Genomic DNA, 19,505 nt, shown 5'->3' on the forward strand with positions numbered 1-19,505 from the left:
TCAGTGGGTGGGAGATCCTTCTCCCTTCTTCCCCGCCCACCCCTCTGCCTTTTCAAATGAGTACAAATAAATAAATCACTGACATGCTTTCTCATACCACATGAAAGGAATTTTATATGTAGATTTACTGAGCTTTTATTTTATTACCTGTGTTTAAGAAAAAGCCTATTTGCTTCCAATGATCTCATTTCAAGCCTATTTACGAGTGATAAAATTGTTGTAAAAGTCAGCAGAGCTTTAAGAAAGTTTAGTAGACCCGACTGAATCTTAATGAAAAAGTTGACATCGAGATTGATTTCCGGCTGTCTACTCCCAGGCTGGAGTTTCACAAGTCTGCCTTGAAAGTGGTTCTGCATTCGAGAAAAGTTCCAAATTTCTAAATAATATTTTTATTCCTAGAAACAAGCCAATGATCTTGTGAACACCCTGATGAAATGCACACCTCACTACATTCGCTGCATAAAGCCCAACGAGACCAAGAAGCCCAAGGACTGGGAGGAAAGCAGGTATGTTGCGGCCGGCGGGTGGGAGGTAGACTGGCCACAGTGGGCCTGGCTCCAGCCTCTGCCCAGCAGGTGTCATTCTTGGCCACAGACAGGAGCATTTTCGGTTGTCTGATGCATTGAGTGTGTCCTTGTGCCTGAGCTTGTTTTTTGTTATTATTATTTTTCATTTTTAACGTTTTGCCACATTTGGTTCCAATGTTAGATACACACCCATGTATACTGTTTTTTCTCGAAAACAGAGGTACTAACATTTTTTGAGGGGAGAGGTCAAAGCCTGTATATTTGTGTCCATCTTTTGCTAAAATGTTAGCATCACCACTCAGCTCTAAATTAGCAATTTATAATGTTGATTTTGGCTAGTCTGGGGGCAGATGGAAATAACAAGACAAAACCCTAACGCTGCAGTTAGAATGGATTTAGAGTTAGTTTGAGGCTCTGTGTAGGCGTTCTTGGTGGGCTCAGCTCTGGGTCAGCACCCACAGGATGTGGCTAGAGTGCTCAGCGCACATGCTCAGCTTGGGGCCAGCAGGAATGCGCTGGCAGAAAGGCTGTTCCTTGCAGGAGCTCACGAAGAGCCAGGAGACATACTGGAGGTGATGCCTTTCCTCCCAAGTGTGCGCAGAAGAGCGGGGTGACCAAATGAGATGTACGAAGCTAAGAAGATGCTGGTAGAGCTCGTCCAGTGACCCCTCTGTGCGCTGACATGTGAGGAAGCCCATGTCTGTGGGCCTTCCTGCCAGTAGTGCTGCAGGCCATTGGCTTAGGCAGACTGGGGTGGTGGTGTGGAGTTGGGAAATAGGAAGCTGATGATTGGAGGTATTTGGGGGAATCAGGTGCACATGCCTATGGGCTTTGACCTTGATGTGCATTGGAATCAAGAAAACGGGGCTAGGGAGAGCCTCTGTGCTCGGTGACCTCAGCTGTAAAGGCAGCCCTGGTCGTTTCCTCAGCAGGTGGTCAGATCCCAGGGTATAAGCCTCCTGCACTGCAGCCTCTTTTCTCATAGAGGCAAGAAAACAGACCCTGTTAGGTACCAAGCAACTAAATCAAGGCTCAACTTCAATGGGAAGACTAGGATTAAAATTAATGACCTCCTGAGAGACGTGTGTAGATCCATTTCCCATTCTGCCAGCAGGATCTTTATCAACCATAACAAGAGATAATGAATCCTTCTTAGTCATTTAGTACCTGAAGATTCTGCTCTAAGCCTAGTAATTCATAGTGCCATCTGTTTTCTCCTCTGAAGAAGGCTAGCTGCAGCGTAGGCAACCATGCGGCCTAGTGATTAATATGTCAGTTAGGACCTCTTCATCCCATATCTGAGTGACTGGGTTTGAATCCTGACTCTGTGTCTGATCCAGCTCCCTGTCATTGCAGACCCTCCGAGGCAGCAGGTGATGGCCCATCACCCGTGTGGGACATCCAGATTGAGTTGCGGCCTCCAGGCGTCACCCTGGCTCTGCCCCAGCTGTTGCAGGCATTTGGGGAGTGAACCAGTGGATGGCAGCTCTATTTGTGTTGACCCCCCCACACACACACCTCTCTCACATTCTCACCTTCCCCCATCACCCCACATATAAAGGAAAAAAAAAGTTTTGCAGTTTGGATGTAAGGTACTTCCCTCTGGGTCATCTCATCTACTGTCCTATTTGTAAGGCATCTTTTCTGTTATACCACTGAAATTATTTCTTCTCATCTGAGATTCCTCCTATAATGCTCTCTGTTACTGATTCTTGGACTCTGGGGAGGAGCTCACATTTGCTAAGGTGGTCAGTCCATTTTTTTACAACTGTACAGTGCCCTTTTCTAGGTTGCTCTCATGGTCACCGTGGCACTCTCGTCCACTCTATGAAGGCTTCTTCGTACTTTCCCACTCCTCAGCTCTCCTGCTGGGTCCAGACAGGCGGCTCATTTTCCTGACTGTCCTTTTCCAGGGGCTGACCACTACTCCCAGGTCCTCTTGTGATGCGACTTGCACCTAGATTCCAGCTGTTCCTCCTTTTGCATACTTTTCTGGTAATCCTTTATTTGTCCTCCTTTCTAAATGATAAAGACACACTTTGACAACAGTTAGGTAGCAGAACTGTCATTTCTTCCACTTGAAGATATAGAATGGCTTTTGGATCCTTCCACTTTGGTTCTCAACCTTCAGTTGACTTTGGAGGGCTTGTTGAGATTCCCAGGTCCTACCCTCAGCATGTCTGCGTCAGTGCATCTGAGGTAGACCCAGGAAGGTTGTATATGTATCTCCACGCAATGCAGGCGCTGATGGTTAGTGGTCCACATACATCACACTCTGAGAACCACAGATCTTGGAAGGCAAGGGCCTGGCCTGGATTTTGGAAGACATGTACTGATGCTAGCCTGTTACTAAGAAGTTCAAATAGAACTCCTTGTCTCCTTAGTGTTTATTCTTTTCCTCTGTAGACTCAGCTCACTCCAGAGCAGTATGTCCTTCCATGAATGAGCGCTTCTGCTCTGCTCCCCAACACTCCCATCAGAAATATCCACACATGCACATCCCGAAAACCTGGGTTCCCACCCTCCCAGTAGAAGGATGCTGTCCTGGGGAATGTCAGAAGCAAATTGTGAGAGTCTTAGGAGCAGAAATATTGCAAAGGAGTGCCTTAGCCTTCCCTCCCCTATTTCAAAATCCATCCATCGCCCCTTCCCCAACTCTTCCCAGCAAACCATCTGACTTGAAAACATCTCACCATATCAATGCAATACCCACAACATATCCTCCTCTGCCCCAAATTGCTTCCTCAGTGGAAAGCCCCTCTCAAAGAGAATTTTTCTGCAGCTCCTGTTTTAGAAGTTCCCCAACATTGATGATCCCTTTTCATAAAGTGCAAGCTGATTCATTGCAACATCAAAAAGGGAGACATTAAGCCAGTAGATTAACTTGGGAAACTCTCACAGGATTTCCCCTGGTGTGTTCCTTATTTAGATTTTTACTCCTATTATTTGAATTGCAGAGAACATGACATATATTTGTGTACAAGGGAGTTAAGAAGTTCAAGTGTTAGTGAGTCAAGCGATGATTGATGTTGCCAGTAAGGTTGCTTGCTGGTGTGTCCCGAACCCTAATCCTGGTTCAGGTTTACTCTGAGATGGAAGCTTTCTCTCCGTCAGAACAGGCAGCACTGGGACCATGAAAGGACAGTGTGCTTCCCTGGCAGGCGTTAGATGCTCAGTCACAGGTTTGGGGGAACAGGATTATTCAGTCCACAAGTTGATCCACCGTAGGGGTTTTTCTCTTCCTGTTGTCTGTCTGTGTGTGTGTTGTTTGTTTGTTTGTTTTGCTTTGTTTTGTTTACTTCCTGCCACATGGCTTGTCCTCTAGATGCCCAGTTGCCCTCTGATATCTCAGGCCTTGACATCTGTGAGTTTAAGGCACAGGATGATCTTGAAAGAGAGGACTTCCCTCAAAAGATAAAGATGACACAACCCAGGGAACGGCAGGGCCTGTCTGGCCAGACACACACAAAAGTGAACTTGGATCCTCTGGTGATGTGAGCTTTTGTATGGTACAGGATTTGTGAGCATCCTAGTCAAGGAAACTTACGTTAAATTTCCTGATGGTGAAAGTTAGAATGAATGAAACAGTTTTTTGACACAGGGAATATTCTTTCTTATGTGATTCATGGGAAATGAAATTTATTCTTGAATCAGTGGGTGATACATTCCCTGCCTCAAAGCATGGAGTGAAACCAATATCTGTGAAAAGGATCTTGAAATGAGCCAATATCTGAGATGGGCATCCTTGTGTTTATTCTCCTTAATGTAAGGAAAAGGCCAGTGGTGAGTTTTGTTTACTGAATCAGATACCTTCTCCTTTGGTTCACTAACTGTCAACCTACTTGCCTCCCTGACCTATCTATCTTCTGTTTCATCTACCTGACTGCCTGTCTGTCATACTGCAGGAAAGTGGATATTGATTATGAAGACATAAAAAGTTCATTATCTTAAAGGGGTCAGCCTGTCTGGCTGATGGCTCAGATAAGACCAGTCAGGCTCAACGTCCCTTGCTCTAGTCTCCACCTCTTCTTTGAGCTCTCCTCGCCCCCCTCCCTAAGCCACAGGGCTTTTCCTTCCTGGCACTTTTACTTTCATGGAACCCTCTGACCCGTCTTCCTCTGCACCTGGCAAATTCAGGACATCATTCCAGGTTCCTGCAAATCCTCTGACTGTAAAGATCCATTTCCTTGTCCAGCCTTCTGTTCTGGTTCATGTGTTGTAACTGGAAAGGTGTTAGACTAACAGCTTTACATCATTCATGCCAAAAAGTTAAATACCTGACAGAAAGGTACCCAACTAAAACTTCAGAATTTAAGTTGAAGAAGGGTTACAGTGTGGCGGATCCTGGGGGTACATGCAAAACCCAGGTACAGAACCTGGTATTTATCGCTGTGATTTCTGGGTGTCTCTAGCAGAAATCATAGCTTTGTCCTGTTCTGTACCTTGTATGGAAACTGCGTGACTGGTATGTGGTAGCCATCAATGGAGTGCAGCTGAATCCTTGCTAGGGAGACAGCTGTCAGGAGCCTGTGTGGGACTGGAATGAAGAATGGGAAGGGCCTGTTCTCCAGGAGTGTGCTTGGTGCAGGCAGCCCCAGGGGGCACTGTGCAGGGAACATGAGGGACTCCATTAACCACAGAATGATGTACAACCTAGCTTAATATTTCCTACTGTCCTCAAACACCCTATTTCTAAGTGTCTGCAGATAGCCAGCGCAGGACTAATCTGTCTCACCAGAGCAGGAGTCCAGGGTGCTGTCCTCTGCAAGTAATTGTCTTTCAGGGCGCACCTGCCTGCACCTACCAGGCCAATAAACAAGCATCTCCAAGGGCTGGGGTCCATGGCTTTCCTTCCCTATAGGAGCTCCCCAGTATAGGGGAGCATCAGTCCAGGGTAGCTCTGAGTCCACCTTCCAAAAATACCTGACTAGATTTTTTACTGTTAAAAAAGCAACTAAAATTATACCTCAGGCATATTTTGGACTATTGTTAACTTAGGTATTTAAAACGAGCAGTCTTGAATCCACCTTGTTCAACTTGTTAGAAAAGCCTAGACAGGTAAGCTCATTAAGTCTAGAATCGATGTTAAATTCATGATTCAAGAGCAAAAGCAGCTCTCCATATATTTAATTCAAGCATTTAGAAGTTTTTACCTTTAGTTTTGAGAAAAACCAGTGCTGTTGTTCATAATCTGGGTGATAGGTGTGTATGGGTTTTTGTTTCACTGTTCTTTGAAACAGAGCTGTAATATACTGGCTTATACTTGCATTTCATAATAAAATATTTCCAAATTATTACTCTACAGTGTGAGAGGTGAGTTCAGTATCAAGACACTACAAATTATAGCCCTTGCTAAAGTGTTTCTCTGCAGCTTGGAATCAGAATTCTGGGGGATGGCTGATGAGATCAGGGAGGAGTTGAAAGGGCTTCCCAGTAATATCGAGATTTCATGTACTTCTTTCCAGGGTAAAGCATCAAGTGGAATATTTGGGTCTGAAGGAGAACATACGTGTGAGAAGAGCGGGTTATGCCTATCGGCGCATCTTCCAGAAATTCCTGCAAAGGTAATGGACTAGAAATTCTGGGCTTTTACTCAAACACCAGTTAATGGAGTTATCACATCCCAGACAATCCACTCACTTCAAGTGTATGACTCATTCTATTGAGAAAAGTGCATGAATTAACACACTCACAGGGTTATCTATCACCACCGTTCTAGAACATTTTCTTTGTTTTGAAAACCAGTCCTGCCTTCTCTGGTTGTCAGCTCCCGCTTCTTCCCTCACCCCCAGCCCTAGGCAGTCGCTGGTCTGAGCTCTGTCCCCCTCAACTTGCCAGTACTCAGCCTTTCGTGTTTCGATTGTGTGTTTGTCACCTCGCTTCCTTCATGTTTTCAGGGTTCACCCATGTTGTGGCCTGTTTGCTGTTTGTTGTTATTTATTGCTGAATAACATTTCACTGTTGGATGTGCCACATTTCATCTGTTCCTTCATCAGCTCAGAGTTGTCATTTGTTGCTGTTTTCTGACTCTTTGGTCTTTAGGAATCACACTGCTAAGACAATTCGTACACAAGTTTTTGTTGGATAGGTGAGAGTATTTCTTTCTTAAAAAAACTTATTTTTATTTAAAAGGAGAGACAGATCTTCCATCCATTGGTTCACTCTCCAAATGGCCGCAATAGCCAGAGCTGAGCGGATCCAAAGACGGGAGCCTCTTCTGGGTCTCCAATGCAGATACAGGTGTCCAAGGACCTGAGTCATCCTCCACTGCTTCCCCTGGCCATAAGCATGGAATTGAATTGGAAATGGAGCAGCCAGGACTAGAACCGGTGCCTATGTGGAATGCTGACACTGCAATGCAGAGAATTAGCCTGTTAAGTGAGAATACTTATGAGAATACTTCTAAAAGTTGATAGGGAAAGGGATGAAATGATAAGTTTGTTTTGCTACAGAAAAAATTCAAAATCCATGATTCCACAATACACATTTCCCATGAATGTTTTGAGAATCTCGGGTATATTCCTAAAAGTGGCATTTCTGAGTCTCTCACCTTTTTGAGACATTACTGGATTCTTAAGTGACTGTACCAGTGGTGGAGATTACAATGGATCCAAATCTCTGCCAGCATCCATGTAGTGGGTGGGAAATGGTGTCATCAGGGGATTTATTATTACTACTACTACTACTCCTACTCCTCCTATTGCTGCTGCTGCTGCTGCTGCTGCTGCTACTAGGCAGTCAGAGATCTTCCATCTGCTGATTCACTCCTCACTTGCCCTCAACAGCCAGGGTTGGACCAAGCCAGGAGCAAGGACCGAGTCAGGTCTCCCACATGGGTGGCCGGGGACAAAGCCCTTAGGAATCACCTGCTACCTCCTAGGGTGTGCATTTGCAGGAACTCAGTTAAGAAGCAGAATGGTCAGGACTTGAACCCATATAGTCAGATACCGAATGTGAGTGTGCCAAGGCACACAATAGCTGCTATGTAAGAATCCTGCTTGAGGGCCTGGCACACTGGCCTAGCAGCTAAAGTCCTTTCCTTGAACATGCCAGGATCCCATATGGGTGCCAGTTCTAATCCTGGCAGCTCCGCCTCCCTTCCAGCTCCCTGCTTGTGGCCTGGGAAAGCAGTCGAGGACGGCCCAAAGCTTTGGGACCCTGCACCCATGTGGGAGACCCGGAAGAAGTTCCTGGTTCCTGGCTTAGGAATGGCACAGCACGGGCCCTTGCGGCTCACTTGGGGAGTGAATCATTGGATGGAAGATCTTCCTCTCTCTGCATATCTGACTTTGTAAAAATAAATAAATCTTAAAAAAAAACCTGGGTCAAAGAATCTGAAAGGGCATTTTTCCAAAGAGAGAATACAAAATAGAAAGTACATGGAAAAATGCTTAATGTCTTCTGCCCTCTGGGAAACATACACCCAAGCAGGATATTTTCTTAAGATTTATTTATTTATTTATATTGGAAAGTCAGATATACAGAGAGGAGGTGAGGCAGAGAGGAAGATCTTCCATTCGATGATTCACTCCCCAAGTGGCCGTAACAGTCCATGCTGCGCCAATTTGAAGCCAGGAGCCAGGTACTTCCTCCAGGTCTCCCACATGGGTGCAGGGTCCCAAGGCTTCGGGCTGTCCTCAACTGCTTTCCCGGGCCACAAGCAGGGAGATGGATGAGAAACGGGGCTGCCAGCGTTAGAACCACCGCCCGTGTGGGATCCTGGTGTATTCAAGGAAAGGACTTTAGCTGCTAGGCCACCGTGCCAGGCCCTCCATGTCTTTATTATTGAGTGTATTACTATAATAGAATTCTTTTTACCCTTTTTAAAATTTAGGATACATCAGTAGCTACAGGCATGCAATAGGCTGTCCAGTGTAACCTCTGCATTCGAGATTTTATAGTATTCATGGCAGACATAAAGTTGAACTTTATGAAGATAATTTCAGGAAAACATTTTAACCTACTTAAACAAATAGGTTTACAGTATTTAACCTCAAATATTTTTTGCCCAGTGTCCCTTAGTATGTATGACAGGACCTATACTTAAATTGTCCTTACTTTGTGTCATTTTCAGAAAGGATATAATTTAGTGGCTTTGAAACGTGACATTTCTAACTTCTCTAATGGGTCTGTGGAGTTCACTGTGTTTTCTACATCTATTTAATTTCCTTTAAGAAAGAGGGAAGTGAAAGGAGGAGGCGGAAGCCCAAGTTCGCATTTTAATCAGCAGAGAGTTATTTCTTTCCTGTGTAATACAGAGGGAGGGTATAAGGATGGGTTTTGTTTTTAATTCAAATTTTATATGACAGAGTCAGCAAGGTGAAGAAGAATTTTAGTACTGTTTAAAGACTTCCTAATGTAAAAGGCAGAGTCACAGGGTGAGCACGAAATTGTCTACCTGCTGGTTCACTCCCCAGATGACCACAACAGCCATGTCTGAGCTAAGAAAAAACCAAAAGCCATGAATTCCATCCAGTCTCCTATTTGGATGGCAAGTCCCCGATTTTGCTTGGGCTGTGTTCTGCTTTTCCCAAGTACCTTAAAAGGGAGCAGGACTGGAAATGGAGGAGCTAAAACTGAAACTGGTGTTCACAAGGAATCCCAGTTTTACAAGTGTTAGCTCAGCCTGCTGTGCCACCAGGCCGAACAACGTCTTAAGTACTTTTTTTTCTTTTTTTTTTTAATTGGAAAGTCAGACATACAAAGAGTAGGAGAGACATAGAGAAAGATCTTCTGTACATTGATTGACTCCCCAAGTGGCCATGATGGCCAGAGCTGAGCCAATCCAAAGCCAGCAGCCAGGAGCCTCTGCTGAGTCTCCAACAAGGATGCAAGGTCCAAAGGCTTTGGGCCATCCTTGACCGCTTTCCCAGGCCACAAGCAGGGAGCTGAATGGGAAGTGGGGCTGCCAGGATTAGAACCGGCGCCCATATGGGATCCTGGCATTGCAAGGCGAGGACTTTAGCCATTAGGCTACTGCATCAGGCCTGGCTTAAGTACTTCTAATTAGACAGTTCATCCCAGGGGCTGTATTTTTTGCCATGAGATTAGGAAGCTGACTGACCAGTTACAGGCTTTAGCCAAGGGCCCTCTGATTCTCTATAATGAACCCTCCTCACCCTTTCAGGTTGCCCTGAAATGTGGAGGTAGGTAGTTATAAGACTTTCTCAGATGTCTTAAGATTTTTGTCATTATTTTAATTGTCCATGTGTATGAAATCCAGTGTGATTTGATCCATGTATTCTTGCCTGATGATGAGATAGTGATGAGCCTTTGATCTTCCTTAGATCCACAGTGCTCAGTTAGAGTGGGGTCTCTGAACCTCAGCTGCCGAAGTGCATGTTAGACTGGAAGGTTCTTTGCAGCGCCGTCCTAGGTATTCTGCGATGTTTAGCCTCCTTGACCTCTCCTCATTTAGGTGCCAGCCTGCCCCCTCCCACTCACTGGCTCTGACAGTGCATCTGGAGATTTCCCCATGTTCCCTCGTAAGCATAGCCAGTCCAGAGCCACAGGCTTAGAGCATCATCACACCTTTTTTTTTTGTCTTGCAAACTGGATTTTTTGGAAAAGGAAGTCAAGTGCCTAAAGCAGCGAGTGAAAAATATTGCCACCCATCTTAATTCCACAAAGTCTGCCCCTTATAATTCCAAAATACTTATAAATTTATGCTCCTTTATTTCTCATGTACTTAAAATGTCTTTACAAATTTTTCCTTTTTTTTTTTTTTTTTGTATTTGTATTTGAAAGGCAGAGGCCAACTAATTCACTCCCCTCCAGATACCCATTATAGCTAGGGCTGGGCCAAAGCCATGAGCGAGGAACTCAACTCGGGTCTCTCGTGTACTTGAACCATCATCTGTGGTGTTCCGAGGTACACAGTTGGGACCCCAGGAAATGGAAGCAAGAATCAGAGTCAGACACTCCGGTGTGGGCTGTGGGCAGCCCAGGCAGCATCCTCACGAAAACATCACCTGGAACATAGTTCCTCACGTAAACATCCACCAAAACGGATGTGAAGATAGGAATGTGTCAGATGTTTCTGCATCTCTTTTTGCGGGGGCAGGGGCCAAAACAATTCTGAAAGACTTCCTTCATTATACATTATTGTAAAAACCAACCAGCTTGACTTGCAGCAGCTCAGAGGAGCAGGCAGTACATGCACTCCTAGGAACGATCGGTGCCTGGCTTTTCCAGGCAGGAGTGTTTGTCTTCACAGGAGCTCCTTACGTGAGCTGTGATATGACCTTGTTAGTGACACCATGAGGGCCTCTCAGGTGACGGCTAGCTTCCTGACTGCGTACACGCTGTTTCACACTGTTTCACACTGTTTCACACTGAGCATGCTTTGAGTGGAATCTGTTCTGCCCTGTGTGTTGAGGAACTTGCCTAGAAAGGATTCAGTGCTTGGATGCCTCCCCTCTGGCGTCTCTGGCTGCGGGTTTTTTCTTTCAGGAGTCACAGAGAGCAGGCAGCTTCATTGTTGCAATGCTGTCTTCGTTTGAGAGTGCTAGGGGAGTCAAAGTAGGGAAGAAAATTTTTTCAGTAAAAAAGTACCCCTTCAGTTTCCCCACAGTGTATTCTGAAACTGTCTTTAAGCTGTCCACTCAGTGAGTCCAGGTATATCAACGGTCAAGAAATACTTCCGTTTTCCATCAAGTCTATGAGTGTGGAACTGTGGCTCTGTCTTCAGAGGCCTTACAAATCATTGAACCGCCCTATACTTTTCTTCTCACCAAGATGACTGGAAAAGCCTCTGCTGTTTCTCTTTAGAAGTTCACAGAAAGGCTGTCCAGTGAGAAAACAGGAAGTAAAAACTTCAAGGGAGAGGAAGTGTGAATACCCAGCGCAACTAGCCTCATGCACATGTATTATACAACCCTCCCTACGCAGGAAGTCCAGTGGTTCTGACGCTCCCTGCAGCCTAGTGCTGGCGTGGAAAGCAGTATATGTGTTCATTTCCTTTTTGGGTAAATTCTTTATATTTATCCAAACATCCTTGTTGGTTGAATATTGAAGAACAAAAATTTAAAAAATACCTTCATCCCCCAAACCAGTGGGCTATATACTCCAAACAAATACTACATTGCTTCAAGCAGTAAAATGAAAAATTGCTTCTTGCCACCTTCCTACTACCATTTCCATTTCTTTACAAAGTGTTTTTAAAACTGTTAGCAACGGCAGCCAGATTGAGTGTCAGCTTGGGACATTGTCTTTAATTTCTTCAGAAAATTTCTCTGAGCTGGACAGTGTGTGTTCTTTCTATGGCTGAGAGAACAGATTCAAACAGAGATCCTAAACCTTAGGAAGAAAACATGGTAGAAACGTAAGAGACATGCAGAGTCTACCTCATAGCACCTGGCCGTCGACCTTGGTCTCAGGTCAGCCCCGTGGAATATGAGGATGAGAAAAGGGATGCCTGCTCAGGAAAGGCGGTCCTTGTCAGAGAAGCCCCGGATGGAGCGGCATGGCCGAGAGCATCCAGGCTGCTGGGGTGTTTGTGGCCTTGGAGGCTGTAGACAGCTTTCGTCCTCAGGCCGCCAGCTGGGGGTCACCGGGTGGTGGGTTGCATTTCTTCCTGGAAGAAAACACTGGATCCATGATCCAGAAGGTAACAAAGAACCTGTTGACCAAAAGGCAGAACAAAGAGCCAATAGCTAGTAGCAGGACTGTGAGGGGAAAGGCTGACCTTGAGTTCTCAGCTGACAATTTCCTGTTGGAAGGAGTGCGAGCTCTTACTGCTGTCTATGCAGAATGACCAGAGGTCTCCATTAGGCAATAGCACCGTTGCCTCTACGGCCTGTTCCTGCTGGTGTGTCCTGGGGAGAGGTAGAATAAGCTGGGTGCGTGAAGTGGGAGAGCAGGAGTAGGCCCTGAGAGCTCTCATGGGGCACCAAACCGCAGGACAAGGATGGGCCAGTCTTCATGAGAGGCAAGGTGGCCGCAGAAAGTTCATGGGAAATACCTTTATGCTCCCAAATAGGCTTCTCTTTTATTTTTTTTCACTTATTTATTTCAAAATTTATTTATTTTACTTGGAAAGAGTTGCACAGAGAGAGGGCGACAACTCTTCCATCCATCTGCTGGTTCACTGCCCAGATGGCTGCACCAATCAGGACAACACCAGTCTGAAGCCAGGAATCAGGAGCTTCTTCTGGGTCTCCCATATGGGTGCAGAGGCCGAAGGCCTTGGGCCATCCTCCACTGTTTTCCCAGGCCATGAGCAGGGAGCTGGATCAGGAAGTAAAGCAGCCAGGATACAAACTGTACCCGTATGGGATACCAGCACTTCCAAGAGGAGGATTAGCTTGCTATGCCACGGGATCAGCCCTGACTTTTCTTTTTATTAAAAAAAAATTATATATATATATAATCTGTTTGAGAGTCAGAGTTAGGAAAGAGATCTTTCATTTGTTGGCTTATTCCCCAAATGGCTGTGATGGTGGAGCTAGGCCAAGTCAAAACCAGGAGCCTGGAACTCCATCCACATTTTCCACGTGAGTGGCAGGTACTTGGGTCATCTTGTGCTAGCTTCCTGGCCGTTGGCAAGGAGCTCAATGGAAGTAAGGTAACTGGGACTCAAATTAGTGCTCATATGTGATGCTGGCATCACAGCCAGCAGCTTAACATGCCATATGATGAAGCTAGCTCCAAGTTATCTTTTAAGTTTATTTTCCCATGAATGTTTCTGAAGTTCCTTTTCAATACTGAATCTCACACCATTGGAAGCCTTACCAAAATAAAATCTCTTTGGGGGCTAACACTGTGGTGCAGAGGATGGAGCCTGCTGCCTATGGTACTGGCATCCTATCTGGGCACCAGTTTGAATCCCTACAGCTTGACTTCTGATCCAGCTCCTTACTTACAGGCCTGGAAAAGTGGCAGAAGATGGCCCAAGTCCTTTCGCCCCTACACCCTCATAGGATACCCAGGAGCTCCTGGCTTTGGACTGGCCTACCCCTGGCCAGTGTAACCAGTTGGGGAGCGCACCAGTGAACGGAAAATCTCTTCTCTTTCTCTCTGTAACTGCCTTTCAGGCAAACAAATAAATCTCCCGGGAAAAAAAAAAAGTCTTTCAAGTTTCTTATTTTCTTATGTGTGAATTGCTGAACTTTCTTTTTTTTTTTAAGGAATGAAGTGTGGATTGCCTTAGAGCCTTGTCTGTAGTTATACAGCAAAAAAGACTTAGTTTTTAACTGATTAGCTGAAACCAGGGAGAGTTACACTGAGCAACTTGTCATCTTGAAGATCTAGTCCTTGTCCCCTGTCCTCTGCGAGCGAGGTGTGCCTCATCCATTCACCTGGCACAGCCGTCCTGCTGTTGATCCGATTCAGAGAGGCTTTGTTCTTGGTCATTTGTGTGTGGCCTAGCTTGTTGAGTTCACTCCATTATGGCACCTAGCATATTTATTCATATACATGTGTGGTTCCAACGAGGCCCTTTCATTCAGAAGTGTTGTTCCCCTAATTAGGGAACGGGGGCGGGGGTTATTTCTCTAGGACAGTTCTGAGGTTATGGGCAAAATGTGGACGCTGGAGTCACCATGAGAACCACCCAGCTGGCCCTTGCGGGGGAGGGTCCTGGACCCAACGATCAGTTCTCATGGTTTCCTCCTAGGTAGAGAAGTCTAATGCTGGCAGACTCAGAAGGCCTGGTGGCTGGTGTTGTGGCACAGCACATCAAGCTGCTGACTATGATGCCAACAATCCATCTGAGCACTGGTTCAAATCCTGACTGATTCATTGCCATCCAGCTTCCTTGCCAATATGCCTGGGAAAGCAGCAGAAGATGGCCCACTCTGTTCCCATGTGGGAGACCCAGATGGAATTCTGGATTCCTGGCTTTGACCTGGTCTAGCAAGGCCATTGCAGTCATTTGGACAGTGAACCAATGGATGGAAGATATACTTACTTTCTCTCTCTCTCTCTCTCTCTCTCTCTCTCTCTCTGTCTGTCATTCTGTCGCTCATGTAAATAAAATAAATCTTAAAAATGATGTCCCAGGAACAGAGCCAGGTCCTGGCTACTGACCGTGCCCTGAGTATGCCTGTGCAGGGCCGCCCCGCTAACCCCCACGTGGGTGTCCTCTTTTGTTCAACGTGCGGTGATGTGCCGCTCTCTCCTTTGTCACATCAGCCTCTAACATGCTACACATTCTTCTGGCATAGGCATGTGGAGTGGAGTGTAAAATATTTTCAAACGATATTTATTTGAAAGAGCGAAACAGAAAAAGCTTCCATCCACTGGCTCACTCCCCAGGTGTGCACAGCAGCTGGGCCCCAGCAAAGCTGGGAGAGAGGACCTGAATTTGGTTCTCACCCGTGAGTAGCAGGACCCCACAGTGATGGCGTCATCGTCTGCCTCCCATGTGCAACAGCAAGAAACTGGGTCGGAAGTGTGAAGCAGTGGAGATTCAAACCAGGCACTGTGACATTGGATGCAAGCGGTGGCTTAACTCCCTGCACCACATTGCCCTCTTCTGAGCTGGTGCAGTCTTCAAGAGAAACACATCTAAACCAAACTGGTTTCTATGCAGTGCCATGATTCAAGGGAGCGAGCTGAGTGCAAGCCCCATCTCTGACGCTTAACTGGCTAAGCAGCCTTGACCGAGTCTCCCTTTACCTCCGTCTTCTACTCTGCGGAATGGGAGCCCAACCTGATTAGGCTGCCGTAAAAAAACGATGAGGTGATACACCTGTAGCACCAATCATCGTGTATGAGTCCAAGCGAGTCTCCTGTAACTGTTGGCCGTATGTGACAGTTGTCGCTGCTGTGCCCAGCATTGTTGCTGGGGCGCACAGACGGGGCCTCCTTATGCAGGGAACTCCCATCCCTGGGGGTCAGGAGGAGCCTCCACTAACCAAATAAGCACAGATGTGAGCTTAGTTACACATCCCGTCACATGCTCTGTAGGAAAACAGTGGTTCAGAGAGAAGTGGAGAGCTCGTATTGGTGGTATAGTGGTGAGCAAACCTGCCTTCCAGAGAGAAGTAGAGGAGGGTGAGTTTTGATAGGGTGCTCCGTGACAGACCTCCTGGAAGGGTTCCCAAAGGAATGAGGGTCTTGGGCCTTGGACTGACCAGAGTTTCACAGATGGAAGGGGATACCTGCCCACAGCTGCTCTGGGAAAGGGGATGGGAGCATTATAAAATGCTCTGCATTAGTTAAGTGCTCTGAAGAAGTCGGGAGACAGGTATTCAGAAAAGAGTGGAGCCAACACCATTGTGTGGTAGACTTATCTTCTGTCTGCGGTCCTCGCATCCCATGTGAGTGTCAGTTCAAGTTCCGGCTGTTCCACTTCCGATTCAGCTCCCTGTTGGTGGCCTGGGAAAGCAGTGGAGAATGACTCAAGTCCCTTGGGCCCCTGGACCCATGTTGGAGACCCATAAGAAGCTCCTGGCTTCTGATTGGCTCAACTCTGGCCATTGTAGCCATTTGGGGAGTGAACCAGTGGATGGAAGATATCTTTGTCTTCCCTTCTCTCTGTAGTTCTATCAAGTACAAATAAATCTTAAGAAAAGCAGAGTCTCACCAGGCATTCACATGGCAGCCTGGGGAGAGAGGCGGAAGCAGCTTTGCAATGGGCTCCGTGGGTGCTGAGGCTGGAGAATACGCCGACAGCTGGCTCCGCTGTGTCCCAGCAGCACCAGGTGCCCCAGGAGTAAAGCTCTCACCTGCCCGACTCTGCAGAAAGCCCTGGCCATCCCAACTGAGTGATACCTGTGCCCCATTGCCCTCACAGGTATGCCATTCTGACCAAAGCCACCTGGCCCTCCTGGCAGGGCGATGAGAAGCAAGGCGTGCTGCACCTGCTACAGTCGGTCAACATGGACAGCGACCAGTTCCAGCTCGGGAGGAGCAAAGTGTTCATCAAGGCCCCGGAGTCTGTGAGTGCTCAGCCGCCTCCCAATCTCATGCCCTCTCCCTGCAGCCAGGTGTCCTCACTGATGGTGGAGCAGGTCCCTGGGTGGGAATTCCCAGGAGTCAGTCTTGAAGACCCTGAGTCTGGAAAGGACTTTGAGAGGAAGGTGGAATCTGCACTCTTGGAGCACAAATCCTTACCAGTGACACCTGCGGCCTGGGTGCTCTGCAGTTCTCAAGCTAAGGTAGATGTGTGCATGGAGAGGAGCTTCTGAAGCCCTCCTGGCCAGGATGCGGATACTGTGAGCCTAACGAACATCCATAAGAACTTTTGTGTGTGGCGGAAATCCCATAGAAGCCCCCAATTATGCCAGTTACCAGCGGACCCTGGGACAGCTGCTCCCTTTCTAAGGTGGGGAAGTTACCCAGTCTGAGAGGTTTGGTGTCTTAAGGTCCCCATGACTGTCACCAGACTCCATTTCAAGAGTTAGTCGTGAGCTTGGGCAAAATTGGTGGTCAGACTAAGAGGAAATCGTATGGGAAATGATGATGTTAGTAGAAATGGAAACATTGGACTTCAAGGAAGTTCTGCGTTCTGTTTCCTGCTTTTGTAGCCTGGCCCCACAGCTACTGTTGTGCCTCCCTCGTGGCTGCAGCCAAGAGGCCTTGGGGACCCAAAGAAATGAGTGGCATCCATCGATAGAACCCGTTTATGAAAAGTTTGTGATGACATTTTACACTCTGAGTTATTTGTAGTCTCCCAGCAATCTCTTTTCCAAATACGAAGTGAGAATGTTGTGTCATACTCCATTAAGCAACCCACAGAACAGTTCCTGTTCCCTCTGAAATGGGACGGGGTGATTCCTCGCCACGTCCCCTGTGTCACCTGCAACCTGCTCCTGCTTTTCCACTTGCTGAGTGCTCATGTAGAGTTCAGATAGCTGCCGTATTTTCAGTACATTTTTCTCTTCCTTCAGTTGAGCTTTGGAGGTGTACGTATAAAGTCAAGATTTATTTTTGGTTTTTCTCATACTCTTCTTCCCAGTTACTGGATCAGCATCACCTGACTCTCCATTCCCCCATATCTCTACACATGCACACGCATGAACACCTGTGCACACACACACACACACACACACACAGAGCTATGTGCGTGCACACCCCTTCATCTCCACTCTCTCCCTGGCCGCCTCATCCAGTCCTAGCTAGTCTGGACATGCAAATACTTCTAAAGTTTTTTGTTTTTTTTTTAATCTGCCTTGTGATTTTTGCTTGCATTCTAAGATGCAAAATAACCTATCTGCTTCAAGAATCCACCACAGGCATTCGACTCCAAAGGACTGGTTTTCGTTTTGGGTTGATTTCTTTGCTTATTACATGTAGCCACTCTTTTTCCTTGATCTTCACTCACCTCCAACCCCCAGCACCCTTTGAAAGAGTTCTCAAACTCAGCTCATCACTGAATTCATCTGTAGGAAGTTGGGAATTTACCCCTTCACCCTTGCTCTGAGTCACAGTGCATTTTCTCCAGCACTCCCAAAATAATTCTGGGAAAGAAAAGGGAAGCAAAAGTTACTCGGAAACTGCTGAGATCAGAAACACCAGCCAGGATTCTCGCCAACAGGCACCTGTAGGGCTCTGACTTACAGCCTGTGTCCAGTTACTAAACCCCATTCCTTGTGCGGGGTTTGCCTGTTGTCTGTGGCACCCAGGGTGGAGAACTAAGCGGGCCCCAGCTTGGTTCTTGGCGTTTGCCATGCTGTTTCCACCCAGCTGGGGCTGAGAATGGGCAGAGAGGTTGGGTGGCAGGAGCAGATAAGTGTGGCTTTTAATAAGTACAGACCCGGGTAAACAGACAACAAATTAAGCCCAGCTGCCTTCAAACCAAACCTCATTGTTTACTTCTGAAGTATTTTTGCAATGATGGCTCATCTTTGCTTTGAGCTTGCGTTTTGGTCCCTGGTTGTTGTTAGTAGTGGGGTGTGTACATAGTCATGTAAACTGCTTAACTTACTTCCGTTGTGCATGAGAAAGTTTGTCACCATTTTAGGAATTGGTCAGAGACATATTGACAGAAAAAGACTTGGACCTGTGTGCGACAACGAAGAGGGGCCTGGCAGAACCAGAACAACCTTGGTTCGCTGTCCAGCCCCACTTAATCTTAGTTCCAGTATTCTCATGTGTAAAAAATACAGATGACAGAAAAATACGGCTCATGTCATAATTGAGATGTTGAAATGACACACTCCACGCACCCAGGATCAGTCTTCACCTATTGTGGGCACCATTTACTGTCATCTTCGTTATTGCACGGTCTGGTGGAATGGGCCTGAATGGACTCTGACCCTGAGCGGTCCCAGCCCCATCACTGGTTACCATCCTTTGCTCCAGTGATTGCTTGCAGGATCCTGTGAGGTCGCAAGTCTAGGCTTCTGTGGAACTGTAAGTAGGGCAGCACCAGCTCTGCTCCTGCAGAAACCTGGAAGGTTCTAGGAAGAGGCTGTCTGCAGCATGAGACGGCAGCCTTGGTGCAGCCCTCAATTTCCTCTTTGGATCTCGAGGCGGGGAAAGAACATAGCCTACACGTCCAGTCCCCCCCCTTCGATTGTCAGACTCCAAGACCAAGGTGGGACAGCTACCAATAGGATGGCCAAGCCCTTGGGTGCAACTCTTTTTCCCATGGGTTTTCATGAAAAGCAAAAATAAATGTGTGGCATAGCGTCGGTCGCCAGCAGTGTGCCCCAGTGGTCCCGTCACTGGGCGGCAGGAGCTGGCGAAGGTGATGCCTGCTGTGTCGTCGGTCAGCCGGGCATCCTGGAAATACCCGCAGCTGGAACGGCGCTCGGGTCTCACAGGCCGGTTCACGTTGCTCCTCTCTGCCTTCACAGCTATTTCTTCTAGAAGAGATGAGAGAGAGAAAGTACGATGGGTATGCTCGAGTGATCCAGAAATCGTGGAGGAAATTTGTCGCCCGGAAGAAGTATGTGCAAATGAGAGAAGAAGGTATTTTAGCTCTTTTGGTTCATTCTTCTAACACATTTTGGGGAGTAAGTTTTGTATGCCTGTTAAGACCCCCGCACATCACACGAGACCGTTCCCGAGCTCTATGCCCACCTCTGG

The 19,505-nt window shown here is 46.9% G+C and overlaps 1 protein-coding gene across 2 annotated transcripts in view; it reads left to right on the forward strand.

Annotated features, from left to right (window-relative positions):
* MYO1E (myosin IE) overlaps positions 1-19,505 on the forward strand; it is a 200,596-nt gene that overhangs the window by 148,232 nt on the left and 32,859 nt on the right. For both annotated transcript variants that reach the window (XM_058665767.1, XM_058665768.1), the window contains exons 17-20: positions 400-506; positions 5,993-6,091; positions 16,267-16,411; positions 19,274-19,388. In XM_058665767.1, the coding sequence (XP_058521750.1) occupies positions 400-506; positions 5,993-6,091; positions 16,267-16,411; positions 19,274-19,388 (466 nt within the window). The remainder of the gene's footprint in view (positions 1-399; positions 507-5,992; positions 6,092-16,266; positions 16,412-19,273; positions 19,389-19,505) is intronic.

This window comes from Ochotona princeps, chromosome 6 (assembly GCF_030435755.1).
Source record: "Ochotona princeps isolate mOchPri1 chromosome 6, mOchPri1.hap1, whole genome shotgun sequence".
Lineage (NCBI taxonomy): Eukaryota > Metazoa > Chordata > Mammalia > Lagomorpha > Ochotonidae > Ochotona > Ochotona princeps.